The following is a 21,498-nucleotide window of genomic DNA, read 5'->3' as shown; positions in this document are numbered from 1 at the left end:
TTTTTTTTTCTTTTTTTTTTTTTTTTCTGTGCTCTTTTGGGAGCATAAAAGAAACAGAAAAAAAGAAAAAACCACCGCAATTTAGACATAGCTATCTGACTTGAAAATGCTGTTTGGATGTATAAACAAGTTTTGATGACAGAGCAGTATACAAACCACAAAGTCTCAGTACAGTGACCGTAACTCTTTGTTTTCTAGGTTCAGGTTTAGTGGTCGAATCCTTGGTCTTGCTCTGATACACCAATATTTGCTAGATGCCTTCTTTACACGACCCTTTTATAAAGCCCTCCTCCGAATGTGAGTAGAATTGTTTTGTCTCCTTTTTGGTTTGCTTCCTTGCCCATGGACAGTAGCATTTTGTGCATGGATATCTTATCCTCAAAATGACAGGCCTTTACGTATTATTCAGTCATTTCATTTTAATCCAGCATTTTTTTAAAAGGTTACTTGTTGCTGATTATGGTGTTAGCCTGCTACCTAATAACTTGGAATGCTCTTCATACTAATTTCATGCTGATCTGTATGATTTGTTTAAACTATACTATCAGCTTTCTTAACAAAATCCTACATTTGAGCTAGTAGAATGAAATGCTGTGGTTTTGTTCTAGATATTAATAGAGATGTTATTCATTTGTCTAGTAATGACTCATAAGATAGGATATGAATCACTTCTTAACTTTGACTGCAAGACTTGAATTCTCTGATTGCAGGCAGTCTCCCATTTTGAGGAGCTTTACTTTGATATGCTTCAGACTGGATTTTCAGAACTGCTACTGTTGTTCTGGCTTAAAAAATGTGAGCTGCGCTTGCCTGGGATGTCTGGAAGTTAAGGCATAATGAAATTAAGGCACTTCAGTGTTTGTCTTCAGTTTCAAAACTGTTATGGAGAAGGCTGGAAGGTTATCATAGAATCATAGAATCTTTTGAGTTGGAAGGGACACTTAAAAGTCATTTGGTCCAAATCCCCTGCAAAGAACAGGGACACCTGCACTAGATAAGGTTGCTCAGAGCCTGGTCCAGCCTGACATAGAATGTCTGCAAGGATGGGGCATGTTTCTTCAAAACATCATATATTTTACTAGTAAGGGGTAATGCATCCACTCCTATTGCATGTAAATGTTTGAAGTTCCTATATGCTAACAGTCTCATTTTAAAGAGGATGAGGTCTTGCCCCAGATGAACTTTAATAACAATATTGTATAACTACCAAGTTAAATTAATTGTTTAACTTTCTGGTTCTTTGGGCAGGTAAGTGTAAGATGATGATGTGACTACTTTTGTATGCAGCCTATTTTGTGCAATCTCCCCACCGCAGTCACAGATCTTTTCTTTCCTCAGAGCTTAGGAGCCATCCAAACCATCTCTGCAGATGGAGCATTGTGCCCAACCCATCTCCTTTGAAATAGGGCCTGTTACTGCAGGGTGTCATTTCAAGTACATTTGAGCGTCCTATAAAAAAAGTACAGGACTTCTTGCTGACTTTTTGCATGCCCAGAAATGGTAGCAGGCAAGAAACCCTACAGATGAAAAGCAGCTTACATATGATTAGCCCCAGTGTGCTATTTCACAGCACAAGTTATTATCCAGAATTAAGAAGAATTTGCTACTCCAGTTTTAAATACTATTAGAAGCTCACGTGTTCAAATCTTGGAGAAGCAACTGTTAAAGATAGCAAGGGCAGCTGGCTTACAGGTTGGATTTGTAAAAGAAGGACCAGGCGTGGGGAAATATGGCAGAAGTTAAAGAAACAAATAAGGCTGTTTTTGTGACAAGAAGACGATGTCTTTACAGAAAATATGAGATGGGCTCGCTTTAAGCTTGAAAAGCAAGTGAATCAATTTTGGGGCTTTGTTAATGCGTAATTGTTAGGTAAATAAAGGGAGATTTGAAATAGCATCTTCTTTATTCTGTTCATGCTTCTCGCAGCTGACGTTACTCTCAGTCTGTTTTGCAGGACTGCTCTGAGTTTTGCTGCTGAACACACATTACTGCTGTCATCTGTATTTGTGTGTTTTGTTTTTGTTTATGTTAGACTCTGTGATTTGAGTGACCTGGAATACCTTGATGAGGAGTTTCACCAGAGTTTGCAGTGGATGAAAGACAATGATATACATGATATCCTGGATCTCACATTTACTGTAAATGAAGAAGTTTTTGGGCAGGTGTGCAAGATTCCTAATTCCTTTTTCTTTCTTCTCTGTGTTCTACTGCTAGATAAGCACTTACGTGAACAGAAAAATGGCTGTCGTTCCATGCTGATTTGAACTTCTTTTTATGAAGTTCTGTTTGATCAAAATGATGTTGAAATTTTGGGAGTAGTTACTATTTTTTATTTTCTGGAAACTGTCTGAAATATCAACATTTTGGATTGCTCTGCTGGAGGTAGTTTCCGTAAATTTAATTGCAGTAGAGTTAGCATTCAATTGGAACACCTTCGTTAGGACATTATGACGTTATTTAGAGACTTTCCTACTTTAATCTTTGTAAAGATTTTTTTTTCTTTTGAGCTTCTTCTTACGTTGCACTAAATATAGTTTAATAAAAACAAACAAAAAGATTTATTTTGTGTTCTCTTGTTTCACATATTCCAATTTGCTAAAGTGCATCTTCACTAATGAGGAATTATTCAACTTAAAGGTTTAAATTGTTGTAAATGTTTCTTTTATCTTAATAATGCTGTGATTGTTTTCTTCTAAGATCACAGAACGGGAATTAAAGCCAGGGGGTGCCAACATTCCAGTCACAGAAAAAAACAAGAAAGAATATATAGAAAGAATGGTAAAATGGAGAATTGAGAGAGGAGTTGTACAACAGACAGAAAGTCTAGTTCGGGGCTTCTATGAGGTAAAAAAAAATCTTAGCTGGAATTTACTTTCTTTTTTATTCTCCCTAAATATTTTTCTTCTCATATACGTTTTTCAAATAAGTAGTCCCAAAACACTGGTGCATGTATAATCAGAAGTGCCCTTACAGTATCTGTGTGTGTGTGCAAAAATCAGTGCTAGCCACTGACTTAAACTCTATGGTTCTTAAAACTGGGAGATACTTTTGATCATTGTTTATATGATTAGCAATGCTAAAGTGAGCAGTCTCTTTCTGCTTTGTGGTTTTTAGTATATGCTATACTCAGCATATCACAGCCGAGTGTATTTCAAATCATTTATATCTTACCTGCCTTATCACAAGCAATTAAATTGGATTATTGAACTCTGTTTGTCCTGAAATCATTCACTATTATCTGTCACTAAGTTTCTGCCCCAAGCTCTGTGTTCCTCCTCAACTGTTTGAAACTGCAGCTTAAAACCTGTGCCTTTAAAAAGAAAAAAAAATAAAATTCTATCTATTCATGAGAGAAATGTTACCTGATATATGTCTTAGTAAGAGATAAGCCTTTTTTCTTTCACAGGTGGTTGATGCAAGGCTTGTGTCTGTATTTGATGCAAGAGAACTGGAACTGGTTATAGCTGGAACAGCAGAAATTGACTTGAGTGACTGGAGAAATAATACAGAATACAGAGGAGGTAACATCAGTTTTTATTTGTTCATTGACTACTGGGGGTCTTGGAATTATCCAGCTTCTAAGATGCTAACGTATTATCCTGTGAGATATACCTTCAGTATCAACATCTTCTGTATTTCTCTGTCTCTGTTTGCATTAGAAGAAGCTATTTTGTCCATTTTAGTTTGCTTCATTGCTTCCCCTTGCAGCTCTCCCCTTACCCTTTTTGTTGGACAGCATCAAAGAGCACAATTATCCAAAGACAATACTGTACTCAGAAGCATGCTACCAAAGCAGCACCCAGACACTGGAGACCAATGGAAATGGCATCCATTTTTAGTAGGGTCACCTTTTCTCAAGTCTTTCTTCTTTCAAGAAGATGAGAAATAATCCCAGGGACTGCCGTGTAGTTGTTAAGAACTGTATAAAGCATGGACGGGGAGATTTGAGAACTTCAGAAGAAATGCTGCAGTTTAAAATACATAAATAGCAAAGTGCTGGAACATTTCAAGAATTCTCTTTCCTATTAAAGATGGATCAATGAAAGGCATGCGTGCAAAAGAAATTTAATTTCTTTTTGTCATTGTAAATTGATTCTCTAAGATTTGTAAATATTTCAGGAGGTGCTTTCTATCATCTGCCTTTTGCTGCAGGTGGTTAAGAAATGCAGCATTACAGTGATGAGGGCTAAATTAGGAAAGACTTATTCACTGTTCTCTCAAATATTTTTGTAGCATTAAAGCTATGAGCATCTTCTTGTTTTAACAGGTTATCATGACAATCACATCGTAATTCGGTGGTTCTGGGCTGCTGTGGAAAGATTCAACAATGAACAACGACTAAGACTTCTGCAGGTAAGAAATCAACTGTTCTGAATAGAAATTGTGTCTCTAAAATTAGTTGCTAAACTTGCTTTACTTAAGTTTTTGATATCCAAAAATAATGATGATGCTAATAATCTGAACAGCATCAGATAGTAACTTGTAATAATTTTAAGTGACTGAAACTCACGTCTGTATTCTTATTTAAATTTACATCTGATCATTGAGTTACCCGTATGAGTAGAAAGGAGGAGTGTTGAGCTATTTAAGCACTTCACTTCAGAATGCATTCCTTTTCTTATAGTATCTTTTGCTGTTTATAATGATATTGAAATGCACAGGGCCAAAAAGGCCTTACACAAAGCCTGCGTGATTATTTTTTCTTAGTTCCTCTTTATAAAGAATAAAAACAGCAGGGAAAAAAAAAAAGAGACTTATGCCTAAGCTAAAATAACTTTATATTAATAGTGTTTTCTCCTATAGTACTTGTATAGGATAATTACCCTTATCCTGGCTTTCAGAGAGAAGCCTTTGAAGGAAATTAATCTGGGAAGTTGTCTCTTCTGAAGCCCTATCAGGAAACGACCTGTTTTCCTTTATCCTGCATTTAAAATAGCATTTATTACTTGTGTCTCACAAATTTCCTTATTTTGCAAGTGCTTTTACATAAGCACTTGGACTTCAGTGAGTATGCTGACATAAATAAATTCCTAACCTGCACCATCTGTGTATCCAATATTGTTGATCCTTTCTTTGTGCTGGCAGTTTGTTACAGGCACATCCAGCATACCTTATGAAGGCTTTGCCTCTCTGAGGGGGAGCAATGGGCCAAGAAGGTTCTGCGTAGAGAAGTGGGGGAAGATCACGGCCCTTCCAAGGTACAACTGTGTGTAAAAATTGCTTTAGTGATGTTAATACTAGAGTTACTTGGGAACAGGAGTTACTGGACTGACAGATAAACAAGCTTTAAGTGAATAAGCAAGCATGCTTTGCTTTACATGAAAACTTACATCCTCATTATTCCGCTGTCACAAATTTTTCTTTTAAATCTTTTTGTTTTTCCTTAATAGAACGGACAAGGCAACATAACAGTAGCTGATGTCTATATTTGAATGCTTTTTTGGGTGGGAAATTATATTAAAATGATAATCAGTTGTATTTTTAATTTTGTTATATTTTGTTTGGTTAAATGTGTTTTATTTACTTACTGAATGTTGCAAGGTGGATGTCCAACACAAGAAGGGTTTGTTAAACAACCCTTAGATGTTTCCTCCAGCTGAATGTCAGAGGCAGGGACATCTCTAGGGTTGGCTTCTGCCTGCAGAACCATTGAACCACACTTTTAAGGTCAAAGAAACAGAGATGTCACTGTGAGATCCACAGACACAGCAGGAGGCCTTTAAACAAACCCATCTTACCACCTTAACTTACAAGCAGATTCTGGAAGTGGTCCAACAAATACTCGATGTCTTTTGAGTGCTTAATAATAGCTGGTAGTCAGATAAGCCTACTTTATAATTTATTATCACCTATGAACTAGTTGTAATTATATTTAAAAAGAAAAAGCTTTCATTTGTGACTTCAAAATCAAATTGCTTTTCTTGTAGGTTGAAGTAAGAAAATGAATTGTAGGAGCCTATCTCTATATTCTCTAGTACTGAAATTCCTGGTGTTAACAAACACAGACTGCAGTGTGGAAAGGGTCAGGACATGCCCGAACAGGATGATCAGAATTTCCTCTGAAAAGGTTATTCAGAGTCCTAATTGTAATGAACAGAAGAATTAAACTATTTCCTGTAGAGCAGCATGGAGCAATCTGTTAAGAATATAAGCTGCTACATTCAGTTCAGGTAATAAGTGGGAAATGCCAGCTACTCGAATTTAGGAGAATCGTGACCTTGGAAGTTTAACTTACGATAGTGTTGTTTAGGGAAAATTTTACTTCTGTCTCTGTGAATAGCTTTTAACACACTTATGCAAATGTGAGTGTTAAAATAACCCAATGCTACAAGTTGTTTGTTAACTGTGTATGACAAACATCTCACAATTGTTGTGAGCTGGCAATTCCTGACATTCATGTGTAGAACTTTGGTCTCATAAAAAAATAAATGGTCTTCCACACTTATGCTTAAGTGGACTAAGCCCTCAGCAGAAAGCTGTACTTACATTTTAAAATATCTAGTTCCTTGTACAGTCTTAGCTTCAGCCTGAGTCTCACTAGTGTCAGCCTGAGTCTTGCCAACTTGAGGGACTTAGTGTGCAAACACCAAGTAGTGCTGGCTGGAAGGTAAGACATTGTTAAGAGTGACCCTGAATAGCAAACTTGGAAGAGGTTTCCAAACAAGCCCTGTTTGTAAACATGCTACTGGATTTGCTGGAATGCTACACTGGGACCCCTTGACTCTTGCTGATTCTCAGGTAACAAATGCATTGTTACACCTTGCAAATTGTCCTTTTGATTTCAACGGGAGTGTTTGTAAACTCAGGTAATGCTTGGCATGAGGGTGGTAAAAGCTAGGGTTCAACAGGTTAGTGGATTTTTTTTTCCTTCTGTATCTAAAAGAAGTACAACACAGCTAAAAGCACACAAAAATAGCCGTCCCTATCTCTTCCTTATTTTGAGACAGAGAAGGCAACTGATACTGTTACATATGTGATTGTAGTCGAAGAGGCTGTGAATACAAACACAAAAGTGTTCATTCGATGTTTATGTAATTTACACTTTTCTGATTGCTTGTAATCAGTTCTTCTGGATCAAAATAGTGAGATTTCTTTGAGGCATATCAAGTTCACAGAATCTCAGGGTTTGGAAGGGATGTCAAGAGATCATTGAGTCCAACCCCCTGCTGAAGCAGGTACCCTGCAGTAAGTTGCATATGTAGGGATCCCACTGGATCTTGAGTAGCTCCATAGAGGGAGGCTCAACAACATCTCTTGGCAGCCTGTTACAGTGCTCCATCACCCTTCCTGTAAAGTTCTTCCACATATTAGTGTGGAACTTCCTGTGTTCAAGTTGTAGGCCATTATTCCTTGTCCTATCACTACACACCACAAGAAGAGCTTGGCCTCGTCTGTTTGCCTCTCACCTCCCTTTAGATATTTATAAACATTTACCAGATCCTCTCTCAGTCTTCTTTTCCCCAGGCTGAACAGACCAAGGTTACTCAGCCTTTCCTCACAGGGCAGGTGCTCCAGGCCCTTTATCATCTTCAGCCCTAAGCTGTACACAGATACAGGCTGGGCTGAGAATGGCTTGAGAGCAGCCATGAGGAGAAAGATTTGGGACTGTCGGTTGCTGAAAGATTCAACATGAGCCGGCAATGTGCACCTGCAGCCCAGAAGGCCAGCTGTATGCTGTGTTGCATCAAGAGAAGTGTGACCAGCAGGTTGAGGAAGGTGATTCTGCCTCTTTACTTTGCTCTCTTGAAACTCAACCTGGAGTACTGCGTCCAGTCCTGGCACAAGGAGGACATGGAGCTGCTGAAACTGGTCCAGAGGAGGGCCACAAAGATGATCAGAGGGCTGGAGCACCTCCCCTATGAGGACAGGCTGAGAGTGCTGGGGCTCTTTAGCCTGGAGAAGAGAAGGCTCCAAGGAAACCTTATAGCAGTCTTCCAGGACATGAACGGGTCTGCAGGGAGGGACAATGGCAGGTTACAACTGCATGAGGGGAAATGGCTTTGAACTGGAAGAGGGTAGATTTAGATTAGGAGGAAATTCTTTACTGTGAGGGTAGTGACGCACTGAAACAGGTTGCCCAGTGAGGTTGTGAGTGCCCCCACCCTGGAAGCACCCAAGGGCTGGATGGGGCTGTGAGCAACCTGGTCTAGAAGGAGGTATCCCTGCCTATAGCAGGAGGGTTGGAAGCAAATGATTTTAAAGGTCCCTTCCAACCCAAACTATTCTCTGATTCTATGATTTTGCTGCTGTAAAACTGATCAAATTACAATGAAGTGAAGCTTAACTGGAAATCTGGACTTCAGGAACCAAGATATTTTTCATGTTTCTGGACTCAAACGTGAGTCCGGGAACACAGACATCTAGTTTCCACAAGGTTTGAGATGCTAGAGGGAAAATGCTGTCCAGGGGAACTGAAAAAAAAAACAACAAACAAATAACCTTCCTTCCTGAAGCTTTAATAAGATTCTCGTGAGGATGAGAAACACATACATTCCCCCAGTAGACCAAGATCTTATGTTTTTGTCTTTTTTAATGACTTGGTTTTCCAAAGTAGGTGATGATGTTCTGAAAATTGCCTTCAAAATTAAGATAAAACTCAATTCTCTTAATAAATGTAAACAATATGCCAAATTGCTATTAAACCTTTGCTAATTATATGCCATGTCTTTCGTAACTTGTGGTTTTACAGCCCACACAGCATGATCCATACTTCTAATGAGTGGTTTCCAGCCCAGTGCAGCAGAAGCATGTGGTTAAGCTGCAGATTGCATGAGACTCTTCCGCAATTTACTGTGATTGCCTACCCCTTCCAGACACCTTGCTCCAATTGTCCAATTGCTGCCAGGTCTAAATCAGCCTCTTTCTTCTAAGTGGAAGCTTTTATAGAAAAAGCAAAATACAATGTTAGTTGGTTTTTGGAAAGGCAAAACAGAAATGCAAAGAAAGCTTTCTTCCAAGAGCCTCAGTGGGATGGCAGAGTGAAGAAATTTTTATTGGGCTGCTAGAGTTCATGCTGGGGAAATGTTCTCTCCCCTGTGCAGCATATACTAGTGTTGTACTTTCAAGCATACCATATTTGGGGGTGCAAAATTCAAAAAACTTTTTAAAAGCGATTGCATATTTGATGTTTCAACCTGTTTGTAATGACAACATGGCCTTCTTTATTGTGTATGCTTTTCCTCAACCTGATATATTTATGACACTGTAAGACTGCTGAGTTTCCCCTTCATTGAGGATTTGTAATGGTCTCATGTTTTTAACAAACTAGGTTAGCCCAGTCGTGTTCTATTCCAATAGTTGGGAGCGGAGAGCCACTTAAAACAGCAATTAATAGATTTGATACCATGGGAGGCAGCACTTTCTGCCTTAAAGAAAGCTTGTTACAGGTCTGTCGCAGACACAGATTTCTGGAAGTGGTTGGGTTAAATGAGGAGTTGCATTCTCTGTGAGGAAGGATCTTGGTCTGACCCATCATTCATGTTGCAATTTATACTTAATATGGGCCACAAAGATTAAGGGCAGGTCACTTGCCAGATTTGTTGTATTTAAATAGCTGTGAGATGTGCTTTATCATGAAAGAATAAAATATTTCTAAACAGAGACCTGCCAAAATACAAGAAGATCTTCATCCTCAAAAATAAATCCAAAATGAGGCTTTGGTAAACAGCTTCCAAGTGGAAAAGATACCTCCTCCAGCTTGTCTTCCATTCATTTTTTTCTCAAGAAGCCATCAAGTTAATAGCTCTATTTCACTAGAACTATTTCACTATAGTATTTTAGAAAGTATTATCCTTGGCATGCCCTGGGGTCAGGCAGTGATACTGATTATTCTACTAAGAGAAGAAACATACATTACTTCCCTTTTTACTCTTTGGAAGAGGTCTCAAGATTCAGTTCAAAGATGGACTTTGGAAACAGAGAAAGAAATGAGCCACGTGTTTTCTCTTAAGAAGGCCCAATGGTGTTTTATAGCTACTTGCATAGTTCTTTGTAATTACAAACAGTAATTCTAAAGGTCATTGACTTGCTGGATCAGATACACAGATAGTGCTTGTGCTTATTTACAACATCTCCCCAGAAACACAGTCCATGCTGAGGAAATGTGCAAGGAAGAGTGTCCTATTTGTCTGTCTTTATTTACTATGGGATTGTTGCCTTGAATATCTGGCATATTGTTTAGTATTTCATCAGTACATATTCATCATCCTGCAATGGATTGCAAATACAGTATTCAACTATCATCCATATTAAAAAAAAAACCTTATTTTAAGATACATTTAAAACTGAGGCTTCATGACAGACTACTTGAATTGTATCATGTTATAGCATTGTCTCATGCACATTTAGTGGGTAAAATTTATCCCATGTCTTTTGAGCTGTAAGTATGTTTCTAAGTGCCTTAATGAATGCCTCTTATTGGCTTATTATAATCAGAGTACGTTAAACCTCACTACTTGTTCAGTTGGAAACATCATTTGAGGGAACAAAATCTTCTGAAAGAACACTGGCCATCTATACACAAGTGCATGTCAGTCTGCCTAATTTCTTTTGTTTAAAATAATATACTTCTTTACCTCCTCTTTTTCCCCTCAGGGCTCACACTTGTTTCAATCGTCTGGACCTTCCCCCTTATCCATCATTTTCTATGCTGTATGAAAAACTGTTGACTGCAGTAGAAGAGACAAGTACTTTTGGACTTGAGTGATACACAAACCACAGTGCCCAGCTCTTTGAACTTTTGTGGATCTGACTTCTCAAAGAAAAAATGAACATTTGTATTGGATTTCAGATTGCCATTCTGATAATGAGGTTCCGTGAAGGAGCTTATGAAGCAATTAAAAAGCATTGTAATAGTGGCAGAATTCTCTACAGTGAATCTGGAGTGTGCCTGAAGTGCAGGGAAAGCCAAGTCTTGCAACCCACGCTTTTTCAGGATAATCAAACTCCCTATGATTTGTTGTGAGCAAACAAGAAATGCGTGATCCCATGTTGTGGTCAGCCTGGCTACTGCAAAACTGACATGTACCTGAAAACTGGATTTCACCAAAGTTGATGAATAGAAAATTCAAGTCAAAATGTGAAATCATTCAGGCCCCACCTACGCAGTAAATCAGTGAAAAATCATACAATATAGTTTTTTGTTTTTTGGTTGTTTTTTTTTTTTATAGTATATTCATGAAGGTACATTGCTTAATGCCATGTGTTATAACAGCATATCCAGTACTTGATAAACCTAAGACTACGAGTGCCTGCATGAGGTGCACCGCAGAGTTCAAGTTCCTGGGGCAGAAGTGAATTGGAAGCAAAGTCAGCAAAGGATGAAACAACAGTGGCTTGCATTAAGGAGGTTTGTGAAAATGTGTTTGCCAGTGGTGTGTATGACAAAAGATGAGCTATTATAATGAACTGAATAACTTAATAGGACTGATTTTATGATTTATACTGCATGGAAACTATTTTAAGAAGAAACTAGCAATTTATCACAGCATATCAGGAAAAAAAATCCTAACACGGTGACTTCTGTTTATTTTTATAGGTTCATTATATTATGTTTCTTAGAGTGTAAACAGGAAACAAGCAAACTAAAATGCTCTTTCTGTTTTTGTCACGTTCCATGCTTGAACAGACATTCTGCTGGTGTTTATTCTTTAAGCACTCTCAAGGGAAAAAAATGCCTTTTATTTTTATAAGAGTAAAAAATTCCCAGAAATATTTTGCACTGAATGTACCAAAGTTGAAGGGACATTATGATCTGACTGACAGCAAACTGCATCACTATCAAGTATCTATAAAAACACTTAGGAACCAGGCTTTCTTCACGGTGCCGTGTCTATAGATATCAGGACTGTGCACATAAGTAATAATTTTATAATACTATATGTGATATTGTAATATGCATTTATTTTAAATGCAGCTGGATCATTTTTTCATGCATTGGATTACTTAATGCAGTGGAGTTTAGTACAGACATTTCATACGGTCCCCACAACTTTTTATTTGTACAGCACCACAGAACACTAGCTTATGTGGAAATCCACGAGTAACCTACTGTAAGGTGAGCTACTGGTCATAATGCCACTGTTGCATATCAGTGAACTCCCACAAGATGTAAACTGTTCCTTAGTCTTGCATTTTCACTGATAGTTTTCTTGAATTTTCACTGATAAATAGTTTTCTTATCAAATGTTATTTGAAAGAGTTTTTATAGCCTATCAGACACTGCATGGACACCAATTTCTTTATGCTTAATTTTGCTGAAATACACAAGGCTTGCTTGCATCTATTTTTGGTACTTTCCTCCAGATGGTTTTGTGGAACACTAATGCAGCTGCGCACCCTTTCTCATGCAGCTGCTGCTACACAGTGCATCCACATGTTTTAAATTCCAGGAAGTTGCACTTGGATACTGGATGACAAGAACATGAATCTAGTTTTGCGCTGGCACTCGTGATAGTGCCGAAGCACAGCACGCTGTTTTGTGAGAAAAGTAGCCTCTGAGGTAAACTTAACTTTCCTGCTTTGGAGACTCTCGAAAGGGCATCTCAGGGAGGTATCCTGCTTGGTCCTGGGGAAATGTTTTTCCATGGATGCCAACGTCACTAGAGGTGTTGTCAGCAAAGACTGCTGTTCCGCCCTCCAAGTTGGAAATGTATGTGCAGCCATGCAGCAAAGACTAAGGAAACCCTTTAGGCTTCCTGAGCAAACATTACGTGTGCAAAGGAAAACCCAGTTGCAAAATCAGAGTGAAAGCCTTCTTTGATTTCAGGAATAATTGAGCTTCTGCATGCCATTTGGGACTCCATTAGCCAAGTAACATAGCCTTTCTTGCACTACTTCTGGCTGGCATGAAATAGCAAAGAGAAATCCAACCACGTCTCTCTACTTTTAGACATATATTTAACAATCTTTGCTAAATTGCATGTCACAGATGCTAACGTGCATCTTTTTTCAGAGTACAGATAAGCAGTAGGCAGGTCACTCCAGCATTGCTTGTGTTTCCTGTGATCCATTCACTGAGTAGCTAAAACTCCAGAGCTCAAAGCAGAACACAACTTTTGCTTGGTTGAAGGACTGAAGAATTTTGTTTTTACAGTACTGTGTTATCTGTGGTCTAAAAAAGAGATTTCCCAGGTGGAAACTGTATCTAGACGTTTTGAACCAGAAACCTATAATATTTGGCACAAAGTAAGTTTATACTAGTCTGCCTTTAAATTATGCTTTTGTACAAATCAAGAACAATAAATGCATCTTGTCAATTTTTATTTAAATATATTTTCTGCACACATTTGTTCGGTATTTAGACATACACAACTGAAATTAGTCATGATGATCCATTATTCTGTAAAGATGTGACAGGATCAGCATCGCAGCAGCTGTCAAAAAAGTCTGGAATCCATGTAGCATTAAGACCTGGAGAGACTGGGGAGAAGCTCCTTCTTGCTCTTTTGCTGCCAGCACTGGCTGGAGGACTCTCAAAAAGTGTTATTTGAAAGTTAGCTGCCCAAGTACAGGGGCCAAGCATGGGCAGCTACCCATGCTGCCTCGAGCACACCATGCGTGATGATATAGGCAGTGTTCCTGCTCTGAAGAGATTAGTAGGGAAGATGTATAGAAAATGAAGTCTGGGCTCTCTGAGATTCCCACATCTCTTGGTTGCTGAGTGGAATTTCTCCCTTCAGTGTGGGAAGCCATTTCCATTGAACACATCCCATGCGGAAGCCAACTTCCATGTCCTCCAGATGGCTACAGCTGGTGACCACAGTGCTTTAGTTATGCAGTCCTGTGGCAGGCAGAAGGGTCCAGGATGGAGAAAAGTGAAAAAGCATTTCTGAAAGCCTTGCGTCTCCTCAGAGATTTTGCACGGTGCTAAGAAGCTTTCCACGCAGGGAGGAAAAAAGCTTGTCTCCAGGAAGTAGGCAAAAGATTCCCTTCAGCTACTGTGTGATGAAAACTTGTGCAGGCTTCACCTGCAGCATCTCCATTAGGCAGGAAGTCTGGCTGGAGAAGCACCCACAAAAGTTGGAGTGAGGTGCCCATGAGGTGCTCTGCTTGCTGGAAAGCTGAGCCATGCATTGCTAGCCAAAAAGCACCTGGCAGGCCCTTGTCTGCTGTGTGGCACACAGCACCCCAGGGACCATGCCAGTCTTCCTCTGCAGTGTGCTCGTGCCAAGTTTCAGCCCCCAGCAAGCCAAGGTATTCTCTGTGTGCCTTGTTCTACCTCTCATTAGCTTAGCCAGAACGCTCCTGAATACGCTGGGAAAGCTCATAATCATTGAACTGATGCAGCGTTGTGCCTACTGGAGCAAGCAGTACAGAGTCTGCAAGCCAGAAGTAACATCAGCTTTCAGTCACAGCAGGTAGGAGAGTGCCATCTGTTACGTAGCTAGCACCACCAGCAAGTTGCAGGTTATCTATTGAAAGTATTATTTCAGTCCAAAATAAAATCCAGTTTAACACAGTTCTGCTAATTGGAAACAAACCTTTTCCCCCACCCTGTTGTCCTGCTGTTTTTCTTTGGTATTCATCAAATATTTGCCCTCCACCCCTTTCCCCCCCTTTTTTTTTCTTTTAAAATAATTGTGCTTGTCTGTGTTGTGAGCCTATCATAAAAAGGCGGTAATGTTTAGAGAGCATCTAGGGTGAAATCTATCTATTTATGCTGCGTTCCTTGTAATCTTCAGGGAAACTAAAAGTCGAGGCAGCAGTGTGCTGGCAGCACATCAGATGAAGTTTCTGGCATGAGAAACTGAGTTTCTGCCAGAGCAGCAGACTGGCATTTTGCTTAGTTTAAAATTATAGGAAAGGAAACAATTTTGAGGCTTCCTATGTATTTTTATTTTTTATTTTTTTTTAAGTCTCAGCAACAACAAAAGCTTCCTTCAGAAGCATTAGCAGCGGTATCATCTGGTTACTAAATGCAGTCGCAGCAGGGCTCGTAGCAGATGTTAACTGAGTTATTCCAGTGTGAACTGCAGAGGTTTTTGGAGATATCTGCAAGTACACGGTCTGTGGACTGAGACAATCATTCATAAAAGGGGAATCTGTGGTAGCTGTGTTTGAATAACCTGTGTATCTTCCTTACCTATAGCATAAAGCAAGTTAATTACTTTCAGCAATTGAAACATATTTGTATTCAATTATACTAGCAGTTATGTTTCTCTTGCCACTGGTTTTTTTTGCGGGCTCAGGGGATAATTTATTCTTGTTAGCACTAATGGGTATTAATAAGCATGATCTCCAGTCACAAGATTATAAACTTAACCTTAAAAGTGTTACAGTTAACCTTGAAATAATAATACTCAACCACTGCTCTCATTTTCCCCTCTCATCTCTTCCTCCTTTAGGCAAGCATGTTGAACTCCAAGTGAAATTTCAGAGTAATTGCTCAAACCTGGCTTGTTGAACTGTTTGCTTCTTGGCCTTACTATGCAGCCAGAAAGAACTGCAGAAGTGTTAGGGGTTAACTAGCTCACCCACTGCAAGTAAAAAACGTTTAAAATGTTATTAGCATGATCACAGTGGCTGCTATGGGACTAGTCTAGCCTTTTGCTTAAATATTTTGCAATAAAAAAGAATGTAAAGTGTTAAAGTTGAAATTTATTGCTTTCAGGAACAGTAAATATACATTAGGTAAATAGTGGTTTGGGGGGAGAACTGTCATGTAAATCCAACAAGAGTAAAAGCCTTATTATGACCCATGCTGACTAATACGCAAAACTGTCAAGCTGACCATATAAACACACAGTTTTCACAGTGTGTTTTGGTTTAATTTTTGCATTTCTTTCGAATAGATCATTAGCTTCACAGTGCTCAGTTCAGATTCATGCATACGTACTGGATTTCTAATATTTCAAATGCTCATTGCTATGAAAAGAGTTTTATTAAAACATTTCTAGTGCTTTTAAAGTAATTTTACTGTTAAAAAAAAAAGGTATTTTTTAGGTTAAAACTTCATTTAGGGCTCTGCTTTGCTCACAGCTGCATTATGCTATAGGAATTTTAAGGTGTTTTAAACTCATGATTAATTTGAGAGTTCTTTTTAAAAACAGTGGCATTGTAATGAGTCGATTGGCACTACTTGGATTCCTCCTGACCACATGTGAAAGGATGACGGTCAAGGATTCCTCTGGAATGGTACAGCCCACTGCAGTATCTGTATGTATTAAAAATGCATAGCCTGAGGACTATGTGAAAGAAGTATTTCACTCATTAACTAGTCTCCTAAACTGATAATTGGAATCTTGAACTTACTTCTTTTATGTGTCAAATGCAGTCAGAGTACATTGCAAATATAATCTGTAAGGAACAAATTAATGATAGATGTATTCCTATAAATCTTTTAAAGATACGGTGAAGGTGAAAGGGAGCCAAGCTATGTTTCTTCCAGACCTTCATTTCTTAAAAAACAAACTAAACTAACAAATAATGAAAATTATGGTTTTTTTCCTTAAAAAACAAAAATACAAGAAAAAACAACTTCCAAAAATGTATCTATCAGCCCCTACTAGAAAAGCCCTGTCTTACACAGAGGGCTTTTACTAAGCGTTCAGGAGGTACATTGTTCTACTAATTTAACAGTTTTTGGCTAGTAGCTACATGATCAGTTTTTAAATGTATTGACCTACAAAGCTTCACAAGACTCTGGTCTCCTTTATGTTAGGCTGCTTTCCAAAAGTTGGCTGCCCTCTCCCTTTTGCAGTTAATCCTAAGTCACTCTGAGACAGGGCAGCTGGTCAGCATTTGGCTGCAACTGTATCAGAGTTGCAGAATGAGATTGTGGTGGTGGTTTATTTTTCCATTCAGAATTGGATCAGGCTCTTTGCATGAACAGCCAGCCCCCTTCAGTCCAAATTGTTGGTGGGATCATAGTTCCTCTCACATTGTGAATGACTGAAGAAAAAAGATCTCTTAATGCCATATGTAGAATCACAGAATCTCCTGTGTTGGAAAGGACCCACAAGAACCACTGGGTCCAACCCCTGGCTCCGCACAGAAGTCAAACCCCATGTCTGAGCACACTGTCCAAACACATGCTGAGCTCAGGCAGTGCCCGCTGCCCTGGGCAGCCTGTTCCGTGCCCACCACCCTCTGGGGCAGGACCTTTCCCTAATTCCTAGCTGAGCCTCCCCTGACACAGCTCCATGCCATGTCACTGTCACCAGGGACAGGAGATCAGCGCTGGTCCTCCATTCCCTGTGAGGAGATGCAGCCGCCATGAGGCTCCCCTCAGCTCCTCTGCTCAGGGGTGAACAAGCCAATGGACCTCAGCTGCTCCTCAAACACCTTGTCCTCAGACCCTTCCCCATCTTTGTTGCCTGTCTAATGCTGACAGTCTTATTTACTTTTAGTACTGTGGGTGCCCAAACCCGCACCCAGTGCTGGAGGTGAGGCTGCACAGCACAGAGCCCTTTCCCCTGCCCTGTGGCAGCGCTGGGCCAGGTGCCCCTTAAAAGTAGTTGGCTGTTTTGGCTCCAGGCACACTGCTGCCATCACCTGCCATCAGCCAGCACCCCCAGATTCTTTTCTGTGGAGCAGCTCTTCAGCTTTTGTCCTCCCATCTGTACGTGTATCCAGGGTTGCCCCATCCCTGCTGCAAAATTCAGGACATGACCTTGTTGAACTTCACACTTGGTAATTCCCCAGTCCTCTGATGTGTCCAAATCTCTCTGTAAACCTTCTGCCCTTGAGGGAGTCAACAGCTCCTCCCAGTTTAGCATTGTTCATATATTTACTTAGAATACCTTAAAGTATGAAAGAAAACCTTCATCCAAGTCATGCTTTTTGGAAACCAGAGAGTTGATTACATATCCAAGGGTCAAACATCTTTTGACTTTGGGTTTATGGAGTTCATTATGAGGCAGTAGTTTTTCCTAGCAATATATTCTATCACCAGAAATGCCCCAATCCAGTGGTCTGCTTCATGCTGTTGGGTGGAAGCACGAGCCCTCACAGGGACTCAGGTGAGTACGGATCCAGAGATCAGTGCAGCAGGGATTATTTATCATAGTAAGTCTGTGCCTTCCACAAATGAAGGCTTTGTCATACTGCCCTTCAACTGGTTTCATCCTTAAGATATTCCACGTTTCCATTGCTTGCGATATAAGCAGCTCCTCACGTATTCTGTCAGTTACTGAAAAGCTCTCATTTTGGATCAGGAGCATTACGATTTGATAGTTAGAAATATTCGTAATGTGTAAATGTGGTCAATAAAAGACAGCTTTGCTGATTTAATGGCCACGCTGGCTACAGTCAGAAACTGCAGCTGAGTAAATTTTGAAAAGATTACTGTGTAAATAAGCAAATAAATCTCTGAAGCCTCGTAACTAATGCTGGGGAAGGAAGGTAATTGTAGGTGCAGTAAGTGATAAGATAGGGCAGTTCCACGCAGCACGTACAACATAAAAAACGGAGCCATAAAGCGGTTCTGGAGTGACAACAGCTGAAAGAAGTAGGGACAGAAAAAGGCTTTGCAAAGAGGAGGTGGGACAATGAGCTGTGCTGACCACGGGAAGTATAAAAGGGGATACTTTTAGCTTAAAAATTAGGCTGTGATAACGTACCCAGGAAAAATGACTGTTCATCACGAGATGGATTGTTGTTAAAACATGGAAGATGTGTTTTGGCTAACTATTTTAGGTTTTGAAAACGTAAAGCGTGCAATCAGAAGAATATTTACTGTGTTTTTCTCGGTTTGTTTATTTATTTATTTATTTTATTTGGACCGCTCTCAGAAAAATGAAGATTTTTCTAAATAAAATAAGTCCTGAATTGTTTTTACAATAAATAATTATTGTACTTATTACTGGCCACATTTGGCAAGAGAAATAGTATCGGTTAAGGAGTTAAATCATCAGTGGTAAAGGTACCTTTCCTTTTTAAATATGATGGGTCACACCCCCAACATTTATCTCTATGAAAATGTTAGTTGTTTTTATTTTTATTTCCCTTAATGGTTGAGCCTTGTGTTACGGTTGTTTAAGAACCACGAATTTCTACAAAGAGGGTTTTTTGTGTTTGGTTGTCATTCCAGGAACGATGTGAAGTTTCTAGTTTACTTAAGATAATAAAAGTATTCCCAATTTTCTTGTTAGCTTTGGCCAAGCTGATGCAGGTCTTCAGTTCATTCACACGTTGAGTTCATTCAGTTTAGTGATATTATCAGAAAAAAAAAACAAATAAGAGGACAAGAAGAATCTCTGCGCCTGGTCCTCTACTTAAAGACTACTGGATATCCAAGTCAGATATGAAAGTCAAAGGAAGAATTCCTTACAAGTTTTCTTCTTCAGTCTTGTAACTGAGGTGACGAGTTTCTTATAAACTGTTCAGTCCTGCAGTAGAAGATATTTAGTATGTTGGACCATAGTCAGTAGTTCCATAGAGCAGGACATTTTTCTGCAATGAGTCTGCAACACTCAGGAGACTGCTGTTTATTATCAGCATTGCAGGGAGGAAGAATAATTATAATAATACTAAGTAAATATGTCGTCTTAGGAAGATGCTTTTTTTCCCTTCGAATGACATAGCCTTGAGGGCATCCACAAATTCTGATCAGCAAGGCTGCTTTTTGTATCAGTGACTGAACATTTATACTTGTAAGGGCTGGTAAGCTATGGAAGGGGAATACTTCGTAGAAAAGAAATTCCTGAGGGGTGTGGTGTGGAGTACTGGTAGCCCTGGGTCAGTCAGTATTTGTGCCCTTGCTAGGCTATGGTTTGGGTTATTCAGCATGTTTGAAAGCGCATATAGTTTTACAAATTTTTGTAGTGGGGATGCAGGCATCCAGAATCTAACAGGTATATAGGTGCATCTCCCTCATTTTTGATGATTACTTGATATAATTTTATACCAAGTTCTTTGTTTTTAAAGAATTTCAGGCACTGAGAATATAGAGTGCATATTTATTTCTAAGCTTTAAGTAGAACACATGTGGTGTATTTTTTAATCTTTTCCATACGTTTCAGTTAAGTGTTCACAAGACTGTATATCAAATACAATACCAAGGTTTTCTATCTTTCTACAAGCTGATTTGTTTCATCTGAATTTGGTATATGTCTTTCACAAAGCACTAAATGGGGAAAATGTGTTTCAAGCATTAAGATGGTGTATGTCCTTTATTTACATTGCATCACATTCTACTTTTTTTCTTTGAGGCAGGGAGAGTGGTTATGAAATGTGTTGAAAGTGTGACAGGCATTTTGTCGTGCCTGGCTTCAAGGCTTGTACTAATAAGGTTTGACTGCTCACAGATGCACATAATTATCTACTCAGTTGAATACAGGACTGCTCTGTTGTATTTCCTGCTATTCAAAAACATTTGGGGAAAAGATTTCTGTGTATAATTTTATTTTCCTACTGATCTCTATTTTGTTTAAGACCATGTTTCATCATGAAATCACTTAAAATAAATCTTCTTAAAAAATCCACTTTGGAAGTCAGCTCTTTTATTCTGTCTTTGAAAATATCCTAACGTTTGCAGCAGTTTAAAACTGTTAAAGAAATCACAAAATACTCTCTCACGTCACCTTTTCTAAGTGGCTTCTGGTGGCCTCTGGAATCTGGTATGCTACAAATCATCACTTGCAGCAGAGAAAGGAAGGATTCTTTACCAAATGCAAAAGGCTCTCTGTTTTTGAATGGAGTACCACAATGGGCAATAACATACTTTATGGAGGTGGCTTGATACGCAGCACTGAAATTTCATAGCTAAATGTCTTCGGGGAAAAGGATATTGTTCAGCCTTTCATAAAAACCAGTGCCTCCCACTGAAGATTTTCTCTTGGTTTGGTAACAGGTGAGACTAACTGCTCTGAGAGGTCCTGGTCTTTCTTGGGTGAGAGTTGGCCTCTCTGGGGCAAGTGGACTTTTGTTTCTGAATGGCTGAATGGTGCAGTGTCACTTCCCCTATGCTATGGTTTTCACAAACACTTTTTAGAATCTAATATTGAAGTATGTTTCTACTATTTTTTGCTGCAGAAGCAGCAAAAGATAGCATGCTGATTCTGAGGGGTCTGTTACATTCTGAGCTTCGAGTGTTTCATGCTGTAGCTGAGCATGTGGGATCAGTGAGGTTGCTTCTGCTAAAGGTGCTCTCATGGATGTCTGGGGCACGGAGCAATCTCTGTAGTGTGGTGGTTTTTAATGTGTTTTTTGTTTGCTTGTTTCTTGTTGCTGTTGTTTCTTTCTTTTTTTTTTTTTTTTTGGATGTTATCCTTACAGAGAGAAGCAACATTTGGTGTCAGTAAGTACAGGAGTACCACCCCTAAGACAGGCAGCTTTATGCTATAATCCAGGAGGCATGGAATCAGCACATTTTTTGGCTTTCCTGCCCTATGCGGTACTCTGGCATGCCAGCTCCATGTTCTTCCTCCAAGCAAACAACTGCAGGTACTTTGCACAACAGCCATCACCGAGTCTGCAGGAAGCTGCTACTGATGACCGGAGGCTGCAGTAGCAGAGACAGCATGTTGGAGAACTGCATCTTTCCCTGTGATTTCTGAA

The 21,498-nt window shown here is 39.3% G+C and overlaps 1 protein-coding gene across 3 annotated transcripts in view; it reads left to right on the top strand.

Annotated features, from left to right (window-relative positions):
• Positions 1-20,421, top strand: part of HECW2 (HECT, C2 and WW domain containing E3 ubiquitin protein ligase 2) — a 111,782-nt gene extending 91,361 nt beyond the window's left edge. For 2 of the 3 annotated variants that reach the window (XM_042822155.1, XM_042822156.1), the window contains exons 22-28: positions 199-297; positions 2,033-2,162; positions 2,698-2,844; positions 3,407-3,521; positions 4,268-4,353; positions 5,086-5,198; positions 10,594-20,421. In XM_042822155.1, coding sequence (XP_042678089.1) covers positions 199-297; positions 2,033-2,162; positions 2,698-2,844; positions 3,407-3,521; positions 4,268-4,353; positions 5,086-5,198; positions 10,594-10,705 — 802 coding nt within the window. In that variant the 3' untranslated portion in view covers positions 10,706-20,421. The remainder of the gene's footprint in view (positions 1-198; positions 298-2,032; positions 2,163-2,697; positions 2,845-3,406; positions 3,522-4,267; positions 4,354-5,085; positions 5,199-10,593) is intronic. The other variant, XR_006169435.1, reaches the window with a different exon arrangement.
• Positions 20,422-21,498: the final 1,077 nt, after the last annotated feature.

The sequence above is a fragment of the Centrocercus urophasianus genome, unplaced genomic scaffold (assembly GCF_019232065.1).
Source record: "Centrocercus urophasianus isolate 14NV4802_14NV808 unplaced genomic scaffold, USGS_Curo_1.0 seq_20, whole genome shotgun sequence".
In the NCBI taxonomy this organism is placed as follows: Eukaryota; Metazoa; Chordata; class Aves; order Galliformes; family Phasianidae; genus Centrocercus; species Centrocercus urophasianus.
Note: the sequence above shows the minus strand (reverse complement) of the source record. Positions and strands in the feature narration are given on the sequence as shown.